At 46.3% G+C, this 17149-nt stretch overlaps 1 protein-coding gene across 2 annotated transcripts in view; it reads left to right on the top strand.

Moving 5' to 3' along the window:
* The window catches only part of Ak5 (adenylate kinase 5), a 198722-nt gene that overhangs the window by 116585 nt on the left and 64988 nt on the right, over positions 1–17149 (top strand). For both annotated transcript variants that reach the window (XM_028879169.2, XM_028879170.2), the window contains 2 exons: positions 3516–3606; positions 12666–12742. In XM_028879169.2, coding sequence (XP_028735002.1) covers positions 3516–3606; positions 12666–12742 — 168 coding nt within the window. The remainder of the gene's footprint in view (positions 1–3515; positions 3607–12665; positions 12743–17149) is intronic.

The raw sequence follows: 17149 nt of genomic DNA, 5'->3' as shown, positions 1-17149 counted from the left end.
CATTGAGACCTCGGTCTTGTTTTTGTCTTGTTTGATTGATTGGTTGCTTTTTATGGTGCTGGGGATGAACCCACAGCTTCACACATACTTCACACACACTAGCAAGCACCCACTGCACAGTGGCATCACCAGGCCAGAAGCTATTTCAAACCTGAAGATAATGGTCCTTTGTGTGGGAGGGTGTCCTGTGCACACGCTCCTGGACGGGGTGCACATACGTGGAAACGCTAGCTCACAATGTTGTTGCAGAGGTTGAGTGGCTGAAGCATGTGGTGGATGGACAACCGTCACAGTGAAGCGGTTTCTCAGCTGACAGTAATATGATGTGGGTCTTCAGAGCCGTGATGGTTTTGTGTTGATGTAGACTGTGACAAACGTGCTCTGAGCTATTGTTATTAGCTAACCAGAATTATCGACCTGCTTGCTTTCTTCCTTAGGTTCCGATCACAAAACAAATCACAGACACAATACATTGTTAAGGCTTCAACTTCAGGAACTTTCTCTTCTGAAAGCATTCTGAAAATATCCTAAGAGGCTTGTCTGGAATCTCTTTACTCTGGTAGCTTTTCTCAACAAAACTGTTGATTGAGCATCTGAATTCCCAGTAAGGGAAAGGTGGAGACGATGATTCTGCTATCTACAGCTTCCAAGTGCCCTGTACACATCTCTCTGAATCCTGCTGGAATTTAGATCTGCCTTCTACATCTTGCCCTTATCTCCTTCTATGAGGAAATAATAAGTCCTGCAGAGCTGGAATCCACAGGGCTGAGCTGCAGGAATTTAAATCAAAGTACAGGGATGCTCGTCCCAGACACAGAACTGTCCCTGCCCACCTTGCCCGCCACTTTGTGTAGTGTGTCTCTTTCAGGTTTTGTGGTAGATTATGAAGCTTTAAAAACTCAATCCCGCAAAGGGATTTCTTTGACCCCAAATCCACCACGGATGTCCGCAGGCCTCATGGCAGGCACTGTGAGTCTTTACCCCAAATCCACCACAGATGTCTGCAGGCCTCGTGGCAGGTGCCGTGAGTCTTTTAAGTGTTGTGGTTTTAACGCAGTCTTTAAAGCAGAAAGAACACTAAGCAGTCTGTGACTTAGGAGGGCATTTCCAAGCATGTGACAGAAAACATGTGTGAGTGTGTGAGCATGTGTCTGTGTTCAGTGCATGTGTGCTTGTGTGTGTGTGTGTGTGTGTGTGTGTGTGTGTGTGTGTGTGTGTGTACATGGATGTGGGAGCCAGGTATCAACTTTGAATGTCATTCCTCAGGAGTCATTCACCTTGCTGTTGTTGCTTGTGTTTTAGATTTATTTATTGTTATTTTATGTGTATGGGTGTCCTGCATGCAGGTATATCTGTGTAGTACATACGTACAGTGCCCATGGAGGTCAAAAAGGACATCGGATAGCCTGGATCTGGAGTTACAGATGGTTATGAGCTGTCATGTGTGTGCTTGGGATCACACCTGGGTCATCGGGAAGAGCAGCTAGTGCTCTTTCCTGCTGATCCATCTCTTGCTTTTTTGAGATAGAGTCTTCCATTGGGGCCCAGGGCTTACCAGTTAGGTTAGTCTGCCCAGCAAAGCCCAGGGGCCTTCCCTTCTCTGGCTCCCCAGCAGATTACAAACATGTATGTGTTCCACCCTTAGCATTCGAGGGGCTAACTATTTGCAACTGAGGGCAGAGGAAGAAAGCCACGGTGGGAGAGTGCTTGGTTGAAATTCCTGGCCTGAGGCAAAGGAGAAGAGAAAATTTCTAGAGCCTGGTTTGATGCAGAGAATGCACTCGGGGGAAATATGGAATTGAGACAATGCTAATAACACAGCCTGTCTGTTTCCCCTCAGACTCATTCCTGAGTTTAATTAAAGGTGGAATCTTGAAGGAGGACTAAATTGGTGCCTTCCTCCTGAAGGTGGTACCTCTGGGATGGTAACAGGGAGAAGGCTGGGAAAGGGGTATCCCTAGGGAGGTTCGTACAGCCTGTAGATTCTGAACATCATGGTCAAATCAAGACAAAGACTGGTTTCTGCCCTTGAAAATGTGGGCCATTGTTGTACTCCGTGAGTGGTGCCCAGTTCTGCTCCCACTACTGTGGTTCTCTTTCCTAATACAGATGTTTCATTCGGAAAGCTGTGTTTTCACTTGTATTTCTAGTGAAAATACAGGTTGTGATCAGACTAGGAAACTTGTAAGCACTTCATTTTGAAATTTCCATTTGGTCTCTTCAGCCCTCTCACATTAAATGACATGAAACAGATTGTCCCGTGCCTTCTGTGAGTTATGACCCTCTGAGTAAGAAAAGGGCTGGTTCTGTGAGTAAAGCATTTGTTTCACAAGCATGAGAGCTTAAGTTTGGATCCACAGACCTGAATAAAGCCTGACACAGTAGTGTGCATCTGCAATCCAGCCACAGTAGTGTGCATCTGCAATCCAGCCAGACACAGTAGTCAGTGTGCATCTGTAATCCAGCCAAACAGTAGTGTGCATCTGCAATCCAGCCAGACACAGTAGTCAGTGTGCATCTGCAATCCAGCCAGACACAGTAGTGTGCATCTGCAATCCAGCCAGACACAGTAGTAGTAGCATCTGTATCAGCAAACAGTAGTGTGATCTGCAATCCAGCCAGACATAGTAAGTGTGATCGAATAAAAACAGTATGACATCTCAATCCAGCCAGACACAGTAAGTATGCATCGTAAAAAAAAGAAGATCTGAATAGAACAATAGTCAGTGCATCGTAACCAGAACAAGTAGTGTGCATCTGCAATCCAGCCAGACACAGTAGTGTGCATCTGTTCCCCACAGTAGTGCATCTGCATCACAGACAGTAGTGAAATTGCATCGCAGACTGTAGTGTGCATCTGCGTTGAGATGGTCGGTTGAGACTGGAGAACACCGGAAGCTCACAGGACAGTTAGTCTGGTGTATACAGTAGTAAACAGGAGAGCATGTCTCAAACAAGGGAGAAGATGAGAATTCACATCTGAGGCTGTCCTCAGACCTCTATATACATGTACATACTACACACACACACACACACACACACACACACACACACACACACACAAATAATTATAGTAAAAATTTCAAAGAAATCCTAGACACCAAACATCTACTTCCAGCTTCCACATGCATGCACACACATGTGCATGCACACCTGCATATACTTGTGTGCACTCACAGACAGCATAGACACAATAAATAAATAGGAAATCTTTACCCCTCTTGTTTATAACTGTATATTTTTATTAGAAAAACTAAATCAGAAAGCCATAAGTAAATTTCAATTATCTTTTCAGAACTTGCTTTATACATTGAGCAAATGTTGCCCATTTCTCTTAGCATAGTGACTGAACATTTTCTTCCTACTGCCCGCCCCTCCCTCTCTAAGGGTCTGGTTACAGCTGCTTAGTTCTTGCCTCATTGTAGACACAACTGAATGATGTGTGCCTGCTGCATGTCAGACTCAACTTATTTGCATGTCTCATGTTGCAAACTTGTCTGCCCTGGTTTCCCCAGTTTGATGCTGACCGAGATGAGGATGCCGTGTTCTATGACATCAGCGTGGCAGTCGACAACAAGCTGTTTCCAAACAAGGAGGCTGCGACAGGTAAGTCACATCAGCCTTTGGCATGGAGGCATCAGGATCAACTGCCAAATGACCCAGGATTTCTACCTGTGACTGAAGCTCCACCAGCTGCTATGGGACTGATAGGGCTACCCTATTATGAGCCTCATTCTTTCTGATTTAAAAATAAAGATTAAAAACTAAATAGAAAGAAAAGACTGAAAATATTACCTGAATAAACAGGAAGTGCAGTGTAAGCCACTTGCAAAACTACAGAAATGGCAGAGATGTCTGGCTTCCTGGACAGCCTCCTGAGGTTCCTCTGCAACACTGGGCATCTGTCTTCAGCCCATAGGCCAGGGATATGTGGCAGAGTTTTCTATGAAGCAGGAATTTTGAAGCACTGTCTGCCTTGTCTTGGCAAAGTTTGGCAGTCTTTTTCCTTTGTGTCCTGCTTGTCCAGTTGGTACAGCACACTGTCAGCAGTTGAGGCAGGGAAGTTTCTTGTTCGAATGGCTAGCTTTGCCACACTGAAAGCAAGCACCATGTGGAGGTCTTTGATGCCCATCATCCTTTTTATGAAGTAGATTGGTCCTGCCAGGAGCAGATGTGGCTCACTGTCATAAAAAGCCTTAGGTTATTAAACATGTTATGTGCCATATTCTATAAGTCTCTGAAGTATTTAAGATCACCTATCTATCTAAAATATATTTGCTTAACCTTGAAAACATACCTAATATGACTTCAAGTTTGATTATTATAGATGACTAACTACTAACCTGCATTTTTTTAATTATAAATTGCATTTTGAAATGAGCTACATAAGCACAATACCCCAAACAGGAATAGAAACATATATAGTATAACAAAAATAACTTTAACTTTATATCAAAATCCATAATTTGTATACAAAAATCCAAACCAATGTAAAATATTTGAGTTAAGTAGTTGTCTTTTTATCCTGTATTCCTGTATCCCCACTAAATGATGGCAAACATCCATAATGCACCGAATGACCAAAAACCACCAATCTCACCTCTTGGGAATGTGGGCATTGTGTTCTCTAGACTGTTTCCTGTTGTCTGGAGGTGACGGCCCCCAGGGGGACATGAGAAAATTGAGACAATGCTCAAGTCCTGGGGAAACTGGTTGTAACAGCTGTCGTCCACTCTCAGAACTGTTCCCATGCAGAGGGATCAGCATGCAGGTCACCTGTTGTGTAGTTTTTCCTGGTTTATTACTTTATGTCTTTAGCCAAGATTTCAGGAGGTCTCCCCCAATCAAACTTAATCTCTCTTAACCTTGAAGGAATCCACAGCTTTTCTTTTCATGTGGAAACAAAAGCATAACCTCTCCCCCAATGCAATATATTTTCTGAACTCCATTTTTAAAGTTAAGATATCCTAAAGTATCTAGGCTGGTTTAATTCAGTAGTCCCTATTACAACCCCATGTCTCTCAGCAGCTGTCAGTTGCTCATCAGCAATCAAAATATTCAAAGTCAACATAGCACCATACAGGATCCAGACTCCCTGTGTATTTCCCATATTTATGTGGTTTATTCTTTTTATATTACTTTACTCTTTCTTTAACAACTTTACATTATTTATAAACTAATTTTTCCTATGACTGTCTATATTCATTTTTTTTTCTTTCTTAAGCCTACACACATTTTTAAACACACTGTAACCTATTTAGAGTTTTTTTTTCTGTCTGGACCTGTCTTTATTGCATATCTATAGCCTTTTCTAACTGTGTGAGCCAAACTTTAAACTGCTAAGTGATCGCTAGGCCTTGGCTCAGTTGGCTGGCTCTCCTCTCTCCTTGGGTATGTGAGAGCTGAGCCGTAAGCCCACAAGCCTGGCCAAGAGCTACATTTAACTGGGTGCTGCATTTAACCACCCCAGGTTAGGAAGTTGGTATCCACACTGTGGCAGGAGTTTTTTTACTTAACTCGTTATTTTTACTTAATGTGCTAGCTACTCAAGTGCTCACTGACTGTATGGCAGAGTCTCTTAAAGGGGCTATATCCAGTTTTTGTTTGTTTGTCTTGTGTTTTTTGTTTTGTTTTGTTTTACAGATTTTCGGGCCTTATGTAGAAATTCAGGCCCACATTGGGCATCCAAATTTCATCTGTCCCATCCCATAGGTCCAGGGTCATTTTTCTCCTCTTTTTCTAAGCCCTCAACCCTGGATCTCTGTCATGGAAAATATACCCTGATAGAGGTAAACTCCCCATGCTACTTTGTCTGTCTGTTGCCCCCACCAGACTCATAATTTTGTATGAATCACCCTCAATTTTTTACTTTATAGCCTAAACTTTTTATTATATTTTATGAAATCATAACTCAGAAGAATTAAGAACAAGATAAATAGGTTTCAAAATAAAGGTTTGAGAGTGGGAACATAGTTCCATGGTGTAGCACTTGCTGGTGTGTGCATGACCTTAGATTAGACTCTCTACACTGCAAAATAGTTAGATACATCGATAAATAGATGGAAACCGATAGATGACAGGGAGATAATAATTGACAGGGAGATGCAAAGAGATATGTAATAGAGAATAGATAGATAATAAACAGATGAGAGATCACTATAGGTAATAGATGATAAGTATATAGATGGTTGATGTAGATAGATAGATAATTAATTGTTGATTGATATTGTATTGTGTATGTGCACACTATATTCAAATATATTAGCCACTCTGAAAACAGCAGGTTCTGAATTTTCGTTGAGCTCCCTGAAGACAAAACAAAACAAATAAGAAAATCCTGGCTCCAGCTCTAATGGTCCAGAAGGAAGCCACAGGCAAGGACAAGTGTAAATCCACTCTACCTTTGTTCCAGAAAGTTAGCAGCAGTGTTCTTGCTCTCATATCTGCACCAGCTGGCATTTCTTCTTCTCTGCATCCATAGTGTTGGTGGCCTTGTCAGCTCCCATTTTGGGGCTCTCATGCCTGTCAGGAATGCTGCTGCAAGAGGATCCTCAGAGAATGCTCTAAACATCCTGCCTCCCTGATAAACAACAAAACAAACCTGTGGCTTTCCTGCAGGCTGGGTGCCAGTGCCCTTCTTATATCCAAACACCCAGAATCCTTAGCTGTCTCATGTCCAGTGAAGCATCACCTCCACCCCTCACCCACGCCATCCCTGCACTTCTCTGATTGACTTAGCTCCTGCCTCTGGCCTTTCACCTGCTCTTCTAGACACATTGAATGCCTGTCTCCATCTGTGTGCTCCCACTATGTATAATGTTCCACAGTCTCATCCTACATGGACCAGATCCTCCTTTGTGTCTCTATTTAAGAGTGATATCTTCAAGACTCTGTGAGGATGTGTATGTCTATATGTCTGTGGTGTGTGAGTGTGTGCACATGTGTGTGTCTGTGGTGTGTATGCATGTGTGCGTGTGTGTGTGTGTGTGTGTGTGTGTGTGCGTGTGTGTGTGTGTGTGATGTGTGTGTGTGTGTGTGTGTGTGTGTGTGTTTGTGTGCAAGAGCCCAAGGAAGATGGCATAAAGCCTTTGTCTTCTATCTGGCCACCTCAGCTGAGCCACTGGTCCAAGCTCACACCTCACAGGTATACCAGATCTCCACCTTGAGCCCAGTACGTATGTATGTGGGGTTCCTTTGTCTTTTCCTCTGGCTGCAGGTCCATGACCTCTACAGCTTCCGCTGGTGTCCCTCCTCTGTGGAGCCCATCGGCACTCTGAGCAGAGCCGCCGCTCCCTGTGTGTCAGGGCCTCCTCTGGGCTTGTGTTTCCTTATCTAGAAAGAGGAGACAGGAGTACCTGCCTCACGGGGGCATTGGAATGAGGCAGGGAGTCTGTGGGTGAAGGGTGTTTCTGTCCTACTGGAAAGGCTGCGTATGAGCTTACGTCTTGCAAAGGACTGAGGGTCACAGGGAGACCACGTCTTAGACACTACCCTTTGTCCTCCTTCCCCAGATTCAGCTCTCCTGCCGTTTCCCTCCTTCTTGCCCTCTCCCCATTTTATCCTAGAGTCGCTGAAGAGCCCCCCCCCCCCCACTCAGGGTCTTGCCTTTCCCCAGATACATGCACTGCTGTTCCTCAAAGGGATTCTGCCACAGTGTGGCTAACACTCCCGTGCCTGTGGCATGAGAGTGGGATTCTCAAGTTCAGTGTATACAGAACCCTAACAGGAAGTACTCGGTCCTCAGAGAGGGTAACAAGGAGCAGCATCTATCCCCGACAGGAAGTACTTGGTCTGCACAGAGAGTGCCCAGGAGCAGCATCTATCCCTGACAGGAAGTACTTGGTCTACACAGAGAGTACCGAGGAGCAGCATCTATCCCCGACAGGAAGTACCCGGTTTGCACAGAGAGTGCCCAAGAGCAGCGTCTATCCCCGACAGGAAGTACTCAGCATCTATCCTGACCGGAAGTACTCGGTCTGCACAGAGAGTGCCCAGGAGCAGCGTCTGTCGAGGGAGAGTGTAGAGGTCCTTTGATTCACTTCAGTTGTGCAGTGCCTGTAAACAGAACACCTTTAATTTCTAAGTTGTGTTTTGATATGCCATGCTGAAGCACAATCCTGACAGTTTAATGGCTGTAGGAACAGGAGATGTTGCTCTCCCTAAGGGGGCAGCCAGAGGGGTGGAAGGTCTCATTCAGTGCTGTCCTCTATGGCTCAAGAAGCCTCACTGCAGGAGGGTCTCTCTGGCAGCCAAGTAGCAGGTGTGCCCTCCTGCAACTCTAGATTGACATCTGTGACCTGTCCTGGAGAGCACTGTGGTTCGGTTCACCCCCGCTGCCTCTTTAAAGCCCTCTGCCTGTGGTCCCCATTGAATTAAAGACAGCCCAAGGGTGGTATTTCTTTTTTTTTTAATTTAATTTTATTTTATTTTACAATACTATTCAGTTCTACATAATAGCCACAGATTCCCTTGTTCTCTCCCTTCCTGACCCCTCCCCTTCCCCCCAGCCCATCCCCCTATTCCCACCTCCTCCAGATCAAGGTCTCCCCCAGGACTGGGATCGAACTGATAGACTCAGTCCAGGCAGGTCCAGTCCCCTCCTCCCAGATTGAGCCAAGCGTCCCTGCATAAGTCCCAGGTTTCAAACAGCTAACTCATGCAATGAGCCAGGACCTGGTACCACTGCCTAGATGCCTCCCAAACAGATCAAGCCAATCGACTGTCTCACCTATTCAGAGGGCCTGATCCAGTTGGGGCCCCTCAGCCTTTGGTTCATAGTTCATGTGTTTCCATTCATTTGGTTATTTGTCCCTGTGCTTTATCCAACCTTGGTTTCAAACAAGCGGCATGGAGTGTCAGGTGGGAGCCATTTCAGATCAGACCTTTCTTTGTCATCTAAAAAAGGATGTCTTTAGATCTGAAAAGAAATTGAAAAACTCAGAACAGGGGAAAATGAAAGCCATACCATCACTTTTTCTAAATGTCTGAATTCTGTGGTCATTTCTGAGGAAGAAAATCGTGTCTGGTGTTTTATGTGCCTTTGTATTGGTTGAAAGATAGCCTGAAGCAATCAGTGTTTGTCTCCCTAGCTCCTTGGGCTATTAGTGAAGTCCCCATTTCCAGAAAACTAAGCAACCAGTGTTTTTAAAAATGTAAGCCATTCGATCATTATCTGAGCTGATAATGATACCCTTTGTCTATCATCTGAGATGTATTAATACTATGGTTGCCAGGGGCAACAGTGTGTCAAGAATCGCCATCCCTTAATGATACAGTGAGATTTCTGTCAAAGCCCTTGATTAGGAAGGATCATCAATCTCCTCTTCCTCCTAAGAGGGAAGTTGGTTTTAATCAAAAGTCTTTTCATCCTGATGTGACTGAAAATTGTTTTCTAATGAATTTGCTGCTGTTTCAAACACTAGCATGTGGTCCCTACTTGGTGGGTTGTTAAGGGTCCTTCAGATTTCACTTCTTGAAAACAATGGGAAGAATGGTTTCCAATTCAACAATAAGTAGGACAAGGGAGTCCTTGCGGCTGGGTGTTCACTAAGACTTTGTGTTCAGATCCTGTGGACTCTCGGAATCAAAGGACAGTCAGAGGTTAGGGAAACACATCCACCCACACACCTTCCTCTACTTGACCAGGCAAGAAGACAATGTCTACACTGGAGACTAAGGAGAGCGGAATACATTTTGGTTGTCTTTAACACTGCTGTCCACAAAAGCTACCTAGGAAGGTGACTTGATTGTCCTGGCTTGGACTAGATTCCATTATTCCACCTCTGATGTTTCCACAGCCCCCTGCAATGTGCTCCATCCAAATGCATTTATTGTCCCTCCTTGTCTCAGGATGCTGAATGGACAGCCATGCCCTCCAGGTCCTCGCCTGTGTGGCAGCATTGGGAGAGCCCTGCAGGTCGCTCTGCTTAGTTTGTTGTCAGCAGGGTGCATGAGAAGAAAGAAATGGAAGCTTTGAGTTCTGTCCTTGCTATTACACAGCGGCACCTGCTCCGAGTTGAGGTCCTCCCGGACGCACAGTCAGACTCTGCCCTAGAAAAATAGAAAAGACTACGAAAACCACCAACAGTGGTCTAATGTCAAGTACTTACTTTGTCAGTTTGGTAGAGAGTAGGGTTAGCAATGATCAGAGAGGAGCGGTAGTGTAGAGGGGTGCATACCTGCAATTTCATGAGAGCCTGAGGCTGTGGCTTCACAAGTTCAAAGCCCGACCAACCTAAAGACTGAGGCCTATCTGAAGAAAGGATGAAGGAAAAAGAGGAAGGGGAGGGATGAAGGGGGAAGAGAGAGGAAACACTGGGTGAGACCCCACCTTGACACCAGTGTTAAGAGGAATATGAAGCAATACTTCTGAGGCTGCTCTGCTTCTGAGGAGTGTATGAAGTATGTACTGTTATGAAATAAACTTCATCAAACTTCCATACTCTGCCCAAGAATGACTCGTCAAAGCCCAGGTTACAGTGGAATGTGAAGTAGTTTGCTGTTTCACAATACACATGAACCTGTGATGGGCAGCACTTTCCTGGCCAGGGAGGCATGCGCACTTCGGTAGGTGGCATGTCTCCCCACAGGAAAGAGTGTTAAGTAAGAGCGAGTCAACTCTGCTATGAGAACTTAGGGTGGAAACCAATGGTGTAAATCTGAGCCTAGGGGATTAATGGCAAGTGATTCGATGCAGCCTCTTCTACCGAGAAGAGACAGCCTCTGTTAGTCAACCTGTGTCTTCTCGCTTTTGGGGAATGTGATGGTTAGTTTCAGCTGTCAGCTTGACATAATCTAGATTCATGGAGCAGTTCTCAGCTGAGGAATTGTCTAGATCTGCCTGTTCGCATGTCTGTGGGAATTGTCAAGATCTGCCCAGCCTGTGAGCATGTCTATGGAAACTGTCTAGATCTGCCCAGCCTGTGGGCATGTCTGTGGGAGACTGGGGTCTAGATCTGCCCAGCCTGTGGGCATGTCTGTGGGAACTGTCTAGATCTGCCCAGCCTGTGGGCATGTCTGTGGGAACTGTCTAGATCTGCCCAGCCTGTGGGCATGTCTGTGGGAACTGTCTAGATCTGCCCAGCCTGTGGGCATGTCTGTGGGAACTGTCTAGATCTGCCCAGCCTGTGGGCATGTCTGTGGAAACTGTCTAGATCTGCCTGTGAGCATGTCTGTGGGAATTGTCTAGATCTGCCCAGCCTGTGGGCATGTCTGTGGGAACTGTCTAGATCTGCCCAGCCTGTGGGCATGTCTGTGGGAATTGTCTTGACTGTTAATTGAGGAGGAAACACCCACCCTGAATATGAGCAACATCATTGCCTGAGCTGGGCTCTGGACTGTGTGGGAGCAGAGAGCGCTATCTGAGTGGCCAGCAGACAAGGATATGCTAATCACTCTGCTCTTGCCTGTGGACATGAATGAGCAGGTGCCTGAGTTCTTGACTTCCTCTCAATTACGGAGAGACACCTGGAGTTGAATGCTGACCAACCCCTCCCTCCCTGTCTCCTCTGGTGAAGGTAATTTGTCACAGCAAATGAAGCCAGAACAGAGGTTAAGGGCACCCGTAGGCTTGAGGCAAAAGTCACGTTTTAGAACAGGAAGTCAGCCCTGTCTGTCCAGAAGCTCCCTGCTCTTCTTCCGCTCTGTTCGTGGTGCCCGTGTCTCCGTTCTCAGAACATCCTGAAGCACCTCTCCTAAACACTCATCTTCCCCTCCAGCCTCAAGTTCCCACGTCAGTTCCCTGTGAAGACTCAGTACCACTGTCACCTCATGGATGACCAGATCTAGTCCTCACACTGCTGGTCTGTCACCTCACGGATGACCAGATCTAGTCCTCACACTGCTGGTTGGTCACCTCACGGATGACCAGATCTAGTCCTCACACTGCTGGTCAGTCACCTCACAGATGACCAGATCTAGTCCTCACACTGCTGGTCCGTCACCCTCACGGATGACCAGATCTAGTCCTCACACTGCTGGTTGGTCACCTCACGGATGACCAGATCTAGTCCTCACACTGCTGGTCAGTCACCTCACAGATGACCAGATCTAGTCCTCACACTGCTGGTCGTCACCTCACAGATGACCAGATCTAGTCCTCACACTGCTGGTCAGTCACCTCACAGATGACCAGATCTAGTCCTCACACTGCTGGTCGGTCACCTCACAGATGACCAGATCTAGTCCTCACACTGCTGGTCCGTCACCTCACGGATGACCAGATCTAGTCCTCACCCTGCTGGTCCGTCACCCTCACGGATGACCAGATCTAGTCCTCACACTGCTGGTCAGTCACCTCACAGATGACCAGATCTAGTCCTCACACTGCTGGTTGGTCACCTCATAGATGACCAGATCTAGTCCTCACACTGCTGGTCCGTCACCCTCACGGATGACCAGATCTAGTCCTCATACTGCTGGTTTCCAAGTCTTTCTGTTGACAAATTAGCCTCCTTCAGAGCTTGTTCTTCTAAAGGCCGGGACAGGACCCAGAGTGTCTGTGTCCTCTTCCACCAGCCCAGACACAGAGTGTGGCGGATAGAGCAGTGTATAAATGTGTGTGTGGTTAATGGAACAACAGGACAGTATGGCAACCTGATGGGAAACTTCTTGCTTTGGAAACACACACAGCCTCCACCAGCTGATCATGTCTTTCTTAAACTTAGATTCAACTGACCTTGACCCTTCGATGATGTTTGATGCTGGAGAGATCGTTGACACAGGATCAGATTACGATGATCAGGTAAACCAAACCTCAAAGCGTTTTTCTATTTAAATGTGTTTAATTTTAATCTCTGCATCTCATAAATATGAAAGCTGAAATGTTGACTCTGGGAGATCTTGACGGACCCCTGGCAATGCATTGGTGTGGAGCCCTGGTCTCTCATGCAGCCTTCCTTTTCTCTCTCACCTGTCCTCATTTCAGACCCAAAGCAGTTAGGTGAGGGAGCAACTCACGCTTGAAAATTCCTTGAGATAAAGTAAGTTCCTCTTGCCCAAGAATCTGCCTGTGTCTCTGTGGCGGCTAATTTTGTCTAGTTGAGAGGATTAATAAAGGCTGAGGGCGTGAGGAACTTGTACCCTTGGCCACCAGGATCAACTGCTGGTAAGATCCAAATAGGGGAGGCACTGGTCCATGCTCCGGGGTCCCAGACTGATAAAGAGAGAAAAAGGAAAGAAAGCCACTGAGCAGCAGACTCTCTCTTCCTCTCCTTTTCCCTCTCCGTCACCCTGTCCTTCTCGCCCACCTCTCTCTCTGCTTTGCTAACCCACCAAGATTCATGGGAGCAGCCGCTGCCACCACAGCCTGAGAGCACTCCCTCTGGAGCACTCCCTCTGCCGGGCCTCCCTCTGGAGCACTCCCTCTGGAGCACTCCCTCTGCCGGGCCTCCCTCTGGAGCACTCCCTCTGGAGCACTCCCTCTGGAGCACTCCCTCTGGAGCACTCCCTCTGGAGCACTCCCTCTGCCGCGCCTCCCTCTGGAGCACTCCCTCTGCCGCGCCTCCCTCTGGAGCACTCCCTCTGCCGCGCCTCCCTCTGGAGCACTCCCTCTGGAGCACTCCCTCTGGAGCACTCCCTCTGCTGTGCCTCCCTCTGGAGCACTCCCTCTGCCGGGCCTCCCTCTGGAGCACTCCCTCTGGAGCACTCCCTCTGCCGGGCCTCCCTCTGGAGCACTCCCTCTGGAGCACTCCCTCTGGAGCACTCCCTCTGGAGCACTCCCTCTGGAGCACTCCCTCTGCCGTGCCTCCCTCTGGAGCACTCCCTCTGCCGGGCCTCCCTCTGGAGCACTCCCTCTGGAGCACTCCCTCTGCCGGGCCTCCCTCTGGAGCACTCCCTCTGGAGCACTCCCTCTGGAGCACTCCCTCTGGAGCACTCCCTCTGGAGCACTCCCTCTGGAGCACTCCTGCTGCTCCTCCCCCTGTGATAGATTGGACCATCTCAAACCTTGGATCAAAATAAACCCCTCCCCCCTTCAGTGACTTCTCTCAAAATTTGTCAGAGCAACGAGAAAAGTAATGAATACACTCTACCTTCCTGGCAATAAACAAAGAATGTGACTGAGCATCAGCTGTGGGTTCAGAGAGCTGCTATTCTGTGTCTATTTGTAGGGAATGACAACCAAGGAAAACATGGCCAAGGAGTTAAATGTATGTTCCCTATGAATAGAACTGAAGAAATTTATCTGGGTCATTTTCCTCTCAGCAAGAACATTCTCTACTGCTATATTTTAATGATCCAAAATAGTTGGCAAAGGATCTAACTCCCGAACTGGGCTTTGGGTTTTTTGAAGATAATGTCTTAGACTCTGTGCCCACTCTTGTCAGTGCCTCTCAGAAGTGGTGGGAGCCAAGTGTGTTCTTGTGATGGTTTCTGCTCCCATTTCCAATTTATGTCACAAGTGAAGCAAATATATCTGACTGCTGTCCACATATGAGGACTGGCTGTGTGTGTGTGTGTGTGTGTGTGTGTGTGTGTGTGTGTGTGTGTGTGTGTACTGTGAGCATGTGTGCACATATATAAATGTGTGTATGTGTATATATGTGTGTGTGTTCATAAATTAACCTCCTTCCATCACAAAACATGAAAATATTCACAGATATATAAACACATAATGGTTACCCTGTGTTTAGAGTACCTGGTAATAGCTGTTAAGCATTTACTACATGGAAAACTAAGCTATTTGCTCCTGCATTGACTATTGTGCTAATTCTCCACAGTGTCTCCACAAGTAGAATCATGATTTCTACTTCACAGATAAGAAAATGAAGATAAGTCATTTGCCCAAGGTCACACAAATAGTTTCACAACAGAGATGTGTAACATAGGATGTAGTTTCTTGCTTATAGTATTTTTATTAACATATGTTAATTATACATATTAATGGGTTTCGTTATGTTGTTTCCATACATGTACATAATCAGTTTTGGTCATATCCACCTTCTCATCATGACCTCCTTCTGTGGTGGTATTGTGTTCCCCAAAATATTGTACACCCTAATAAACTTATCTGGGGTCAGAGAACCGAAGATACAGAGGCCAGAAAATGGTGGCACACCTGCCTTTAATCCTAGCATTCCAGAGGCAGAGATCTACCTGGATCTCTGTGTGTTCAAGGATACAGCCAAGCATGGTGAATCCCAGAAAGTGAGCCTTTAATCCCAGGGGGTGATGGCAGAAAGCAGAAAGGTATATTAGGCATGAGGACCAGAAACTAGAAGCATTTGGCAGGTTAAGCCTTTAGGCTTTTGAGCAGCAGTTCAGCTGAGATTCATTTGGATAAGGACTCAGAGACTTCAAGTCTGAGGAAACAGGATCAGCTGAGAAGCTGGCCAGGTGAGGTGGCTGTGGCTTGTTCTGCTTCTCTGATCTTCCAGCATCCACCCCAATACCCAGCTCCAGGTTTGTTTTTATTAATAAGAACTTTCAAGATTCCTGCTACATCCTTCCATGTCCATTGACTCCCCAACTACTTAGTCTCCTTTACTTTGATATTTGGTTTTTCACTTTGATGACCCACTGGGTTTCATTATGGTTGCTTATAGAAGCATGGGTCAGAGGTGTTTACAAGAACACATGCACTTCTTACCAGTGGCTATGACATTGAAGAAAGTGTCTCACCTCCAGCAACCATTAACTGCCTACACATCCTCAGAAAGGGGAAGGGCCTTATGAACGTTCTCCCTCTCCAAGATGGACTACTGTCCAGTCCAGTCTTTTGCAAGTAATCACGGCTGCTGAGTTCAGGACCACCAGGACCATGTCACACATGGAAGACAGTGTTCTACATGACCCCTCCTTACCTTTGCATGCTTTCTGCCCTGTCTTCCATAATGTTTCCTGGGCCTTGGAGGTGGCGTGATATACATGTCTAATTGTAGCACACATTTTCTAAGACCCACGGTGCATTATCTCCCATCCTGCCCTGGGACGATGAGCCAGGGGACAGTGTTGGAGTCTTTTCAGTTGCTGACCCTTAATGCCTCAGCTAAGGCAAATGGTCACTGCTCACAGTGTGCATCTAAAATTATAGACTGCAAAAAGAAATGAGCCACAGCAAGAAAGCCAGCAACAAGTGGGAAGCTTCACATCCCCAAGAGCTAGTAATCATGGAAAACACTGAAAGAAGTCTTAGATAGAAATACTTTAAATATTCAAAGAAATAAAGGAAAAGTAGAAACCATAAAGCATCTATAAGAAAGAGTGGAAAGAGAAAGGAAAGAAATTAATATGGTAAGTGTGATAGTTGGTTGTCAACTTAACAGGATCTGGAATGAAGAGCAAGCCTCCAGGCACACCTGTGAGAGACGAAGCTAGACCCCGGGTGTGCACTATTCCCAGACCTTGGGTCCTGAACTGCATAAAAGGAGGAAGCTGGCTGAATGCAAGCATGCATCTCCTCCTCTCTGCATCTGGACTGTAGATGCACTGCGATCCGCTCCCGTCACCGCGGCTCCCGTCACCGCGGCTCCCACACTCTGATGGACAGCCCCCTTGGGCTGTGATCCAAGATAAACGCTTTCCCTTAAGCTACTTTTGTCGATATTGTTGCAGCAACAGGAAAAGGAACTAAGACACGTGGCTCAAAATATAACTGCTACTGAAATAAAAATCCCATTAACAGTTTGAGAAGTTGACTGAACACAACTAATAAAAGAGTGATGGAGCCGGTGAAATTCCCGTAAGGTGAAGCAGGAAGCCGAGCAGTTGTCTGGTATGAGGAGGAACTCAGTAGACACCGAGGATAGAATGAACTAACATATACACTCTGAACTTGCCACATGAAAAGAGTGAAGATGAGCAGACACTGTGTTTTGATGGACAGTGGTTGAGAATTTTATAGACATGAAAAGGGAAAATACTCAGATTGAAAGAGCACACTCAGTCCAAAAATAAGAATTTAAAAATACACCCTCTGCTAGTCTTTTTTCATGGAGTCATTGGGTGAATATTGAGTCTACAGCCCAGATTCTGTTTAGGTGCCCGTGATACACACCCATGGACCAGATGAGGACGTTTGCTCGAGGAGCTTGCGTCCTATCAAGGAAGACAATTAGCGAACAGTGAGCTTAACATGTTGGTGAGCCCTCTAGGTTTGTCAGCTGTCATAAACCGAAGGAAAGCAGAGCAGGGAAGGGGAGCTAGAGATCCA

Source organism: Peromyscus leucopus, chromosome 6, assembly GCF_004664715.2.
Source record: "Peromyscus leucopus breed LL Stock chromosome 6, UCI_PerLeu_2.1, whole genome shotgun sequence".
Lineage (NCBI taxonomy): Eukaryota > Metazoa > Chordata > Mammalia > Rodentia > Cricetidae > Peromyscus > Peromyscus leucopus.
This window is presented reverse-complemented; position numbering and strand designations above follow the sequence as displayed.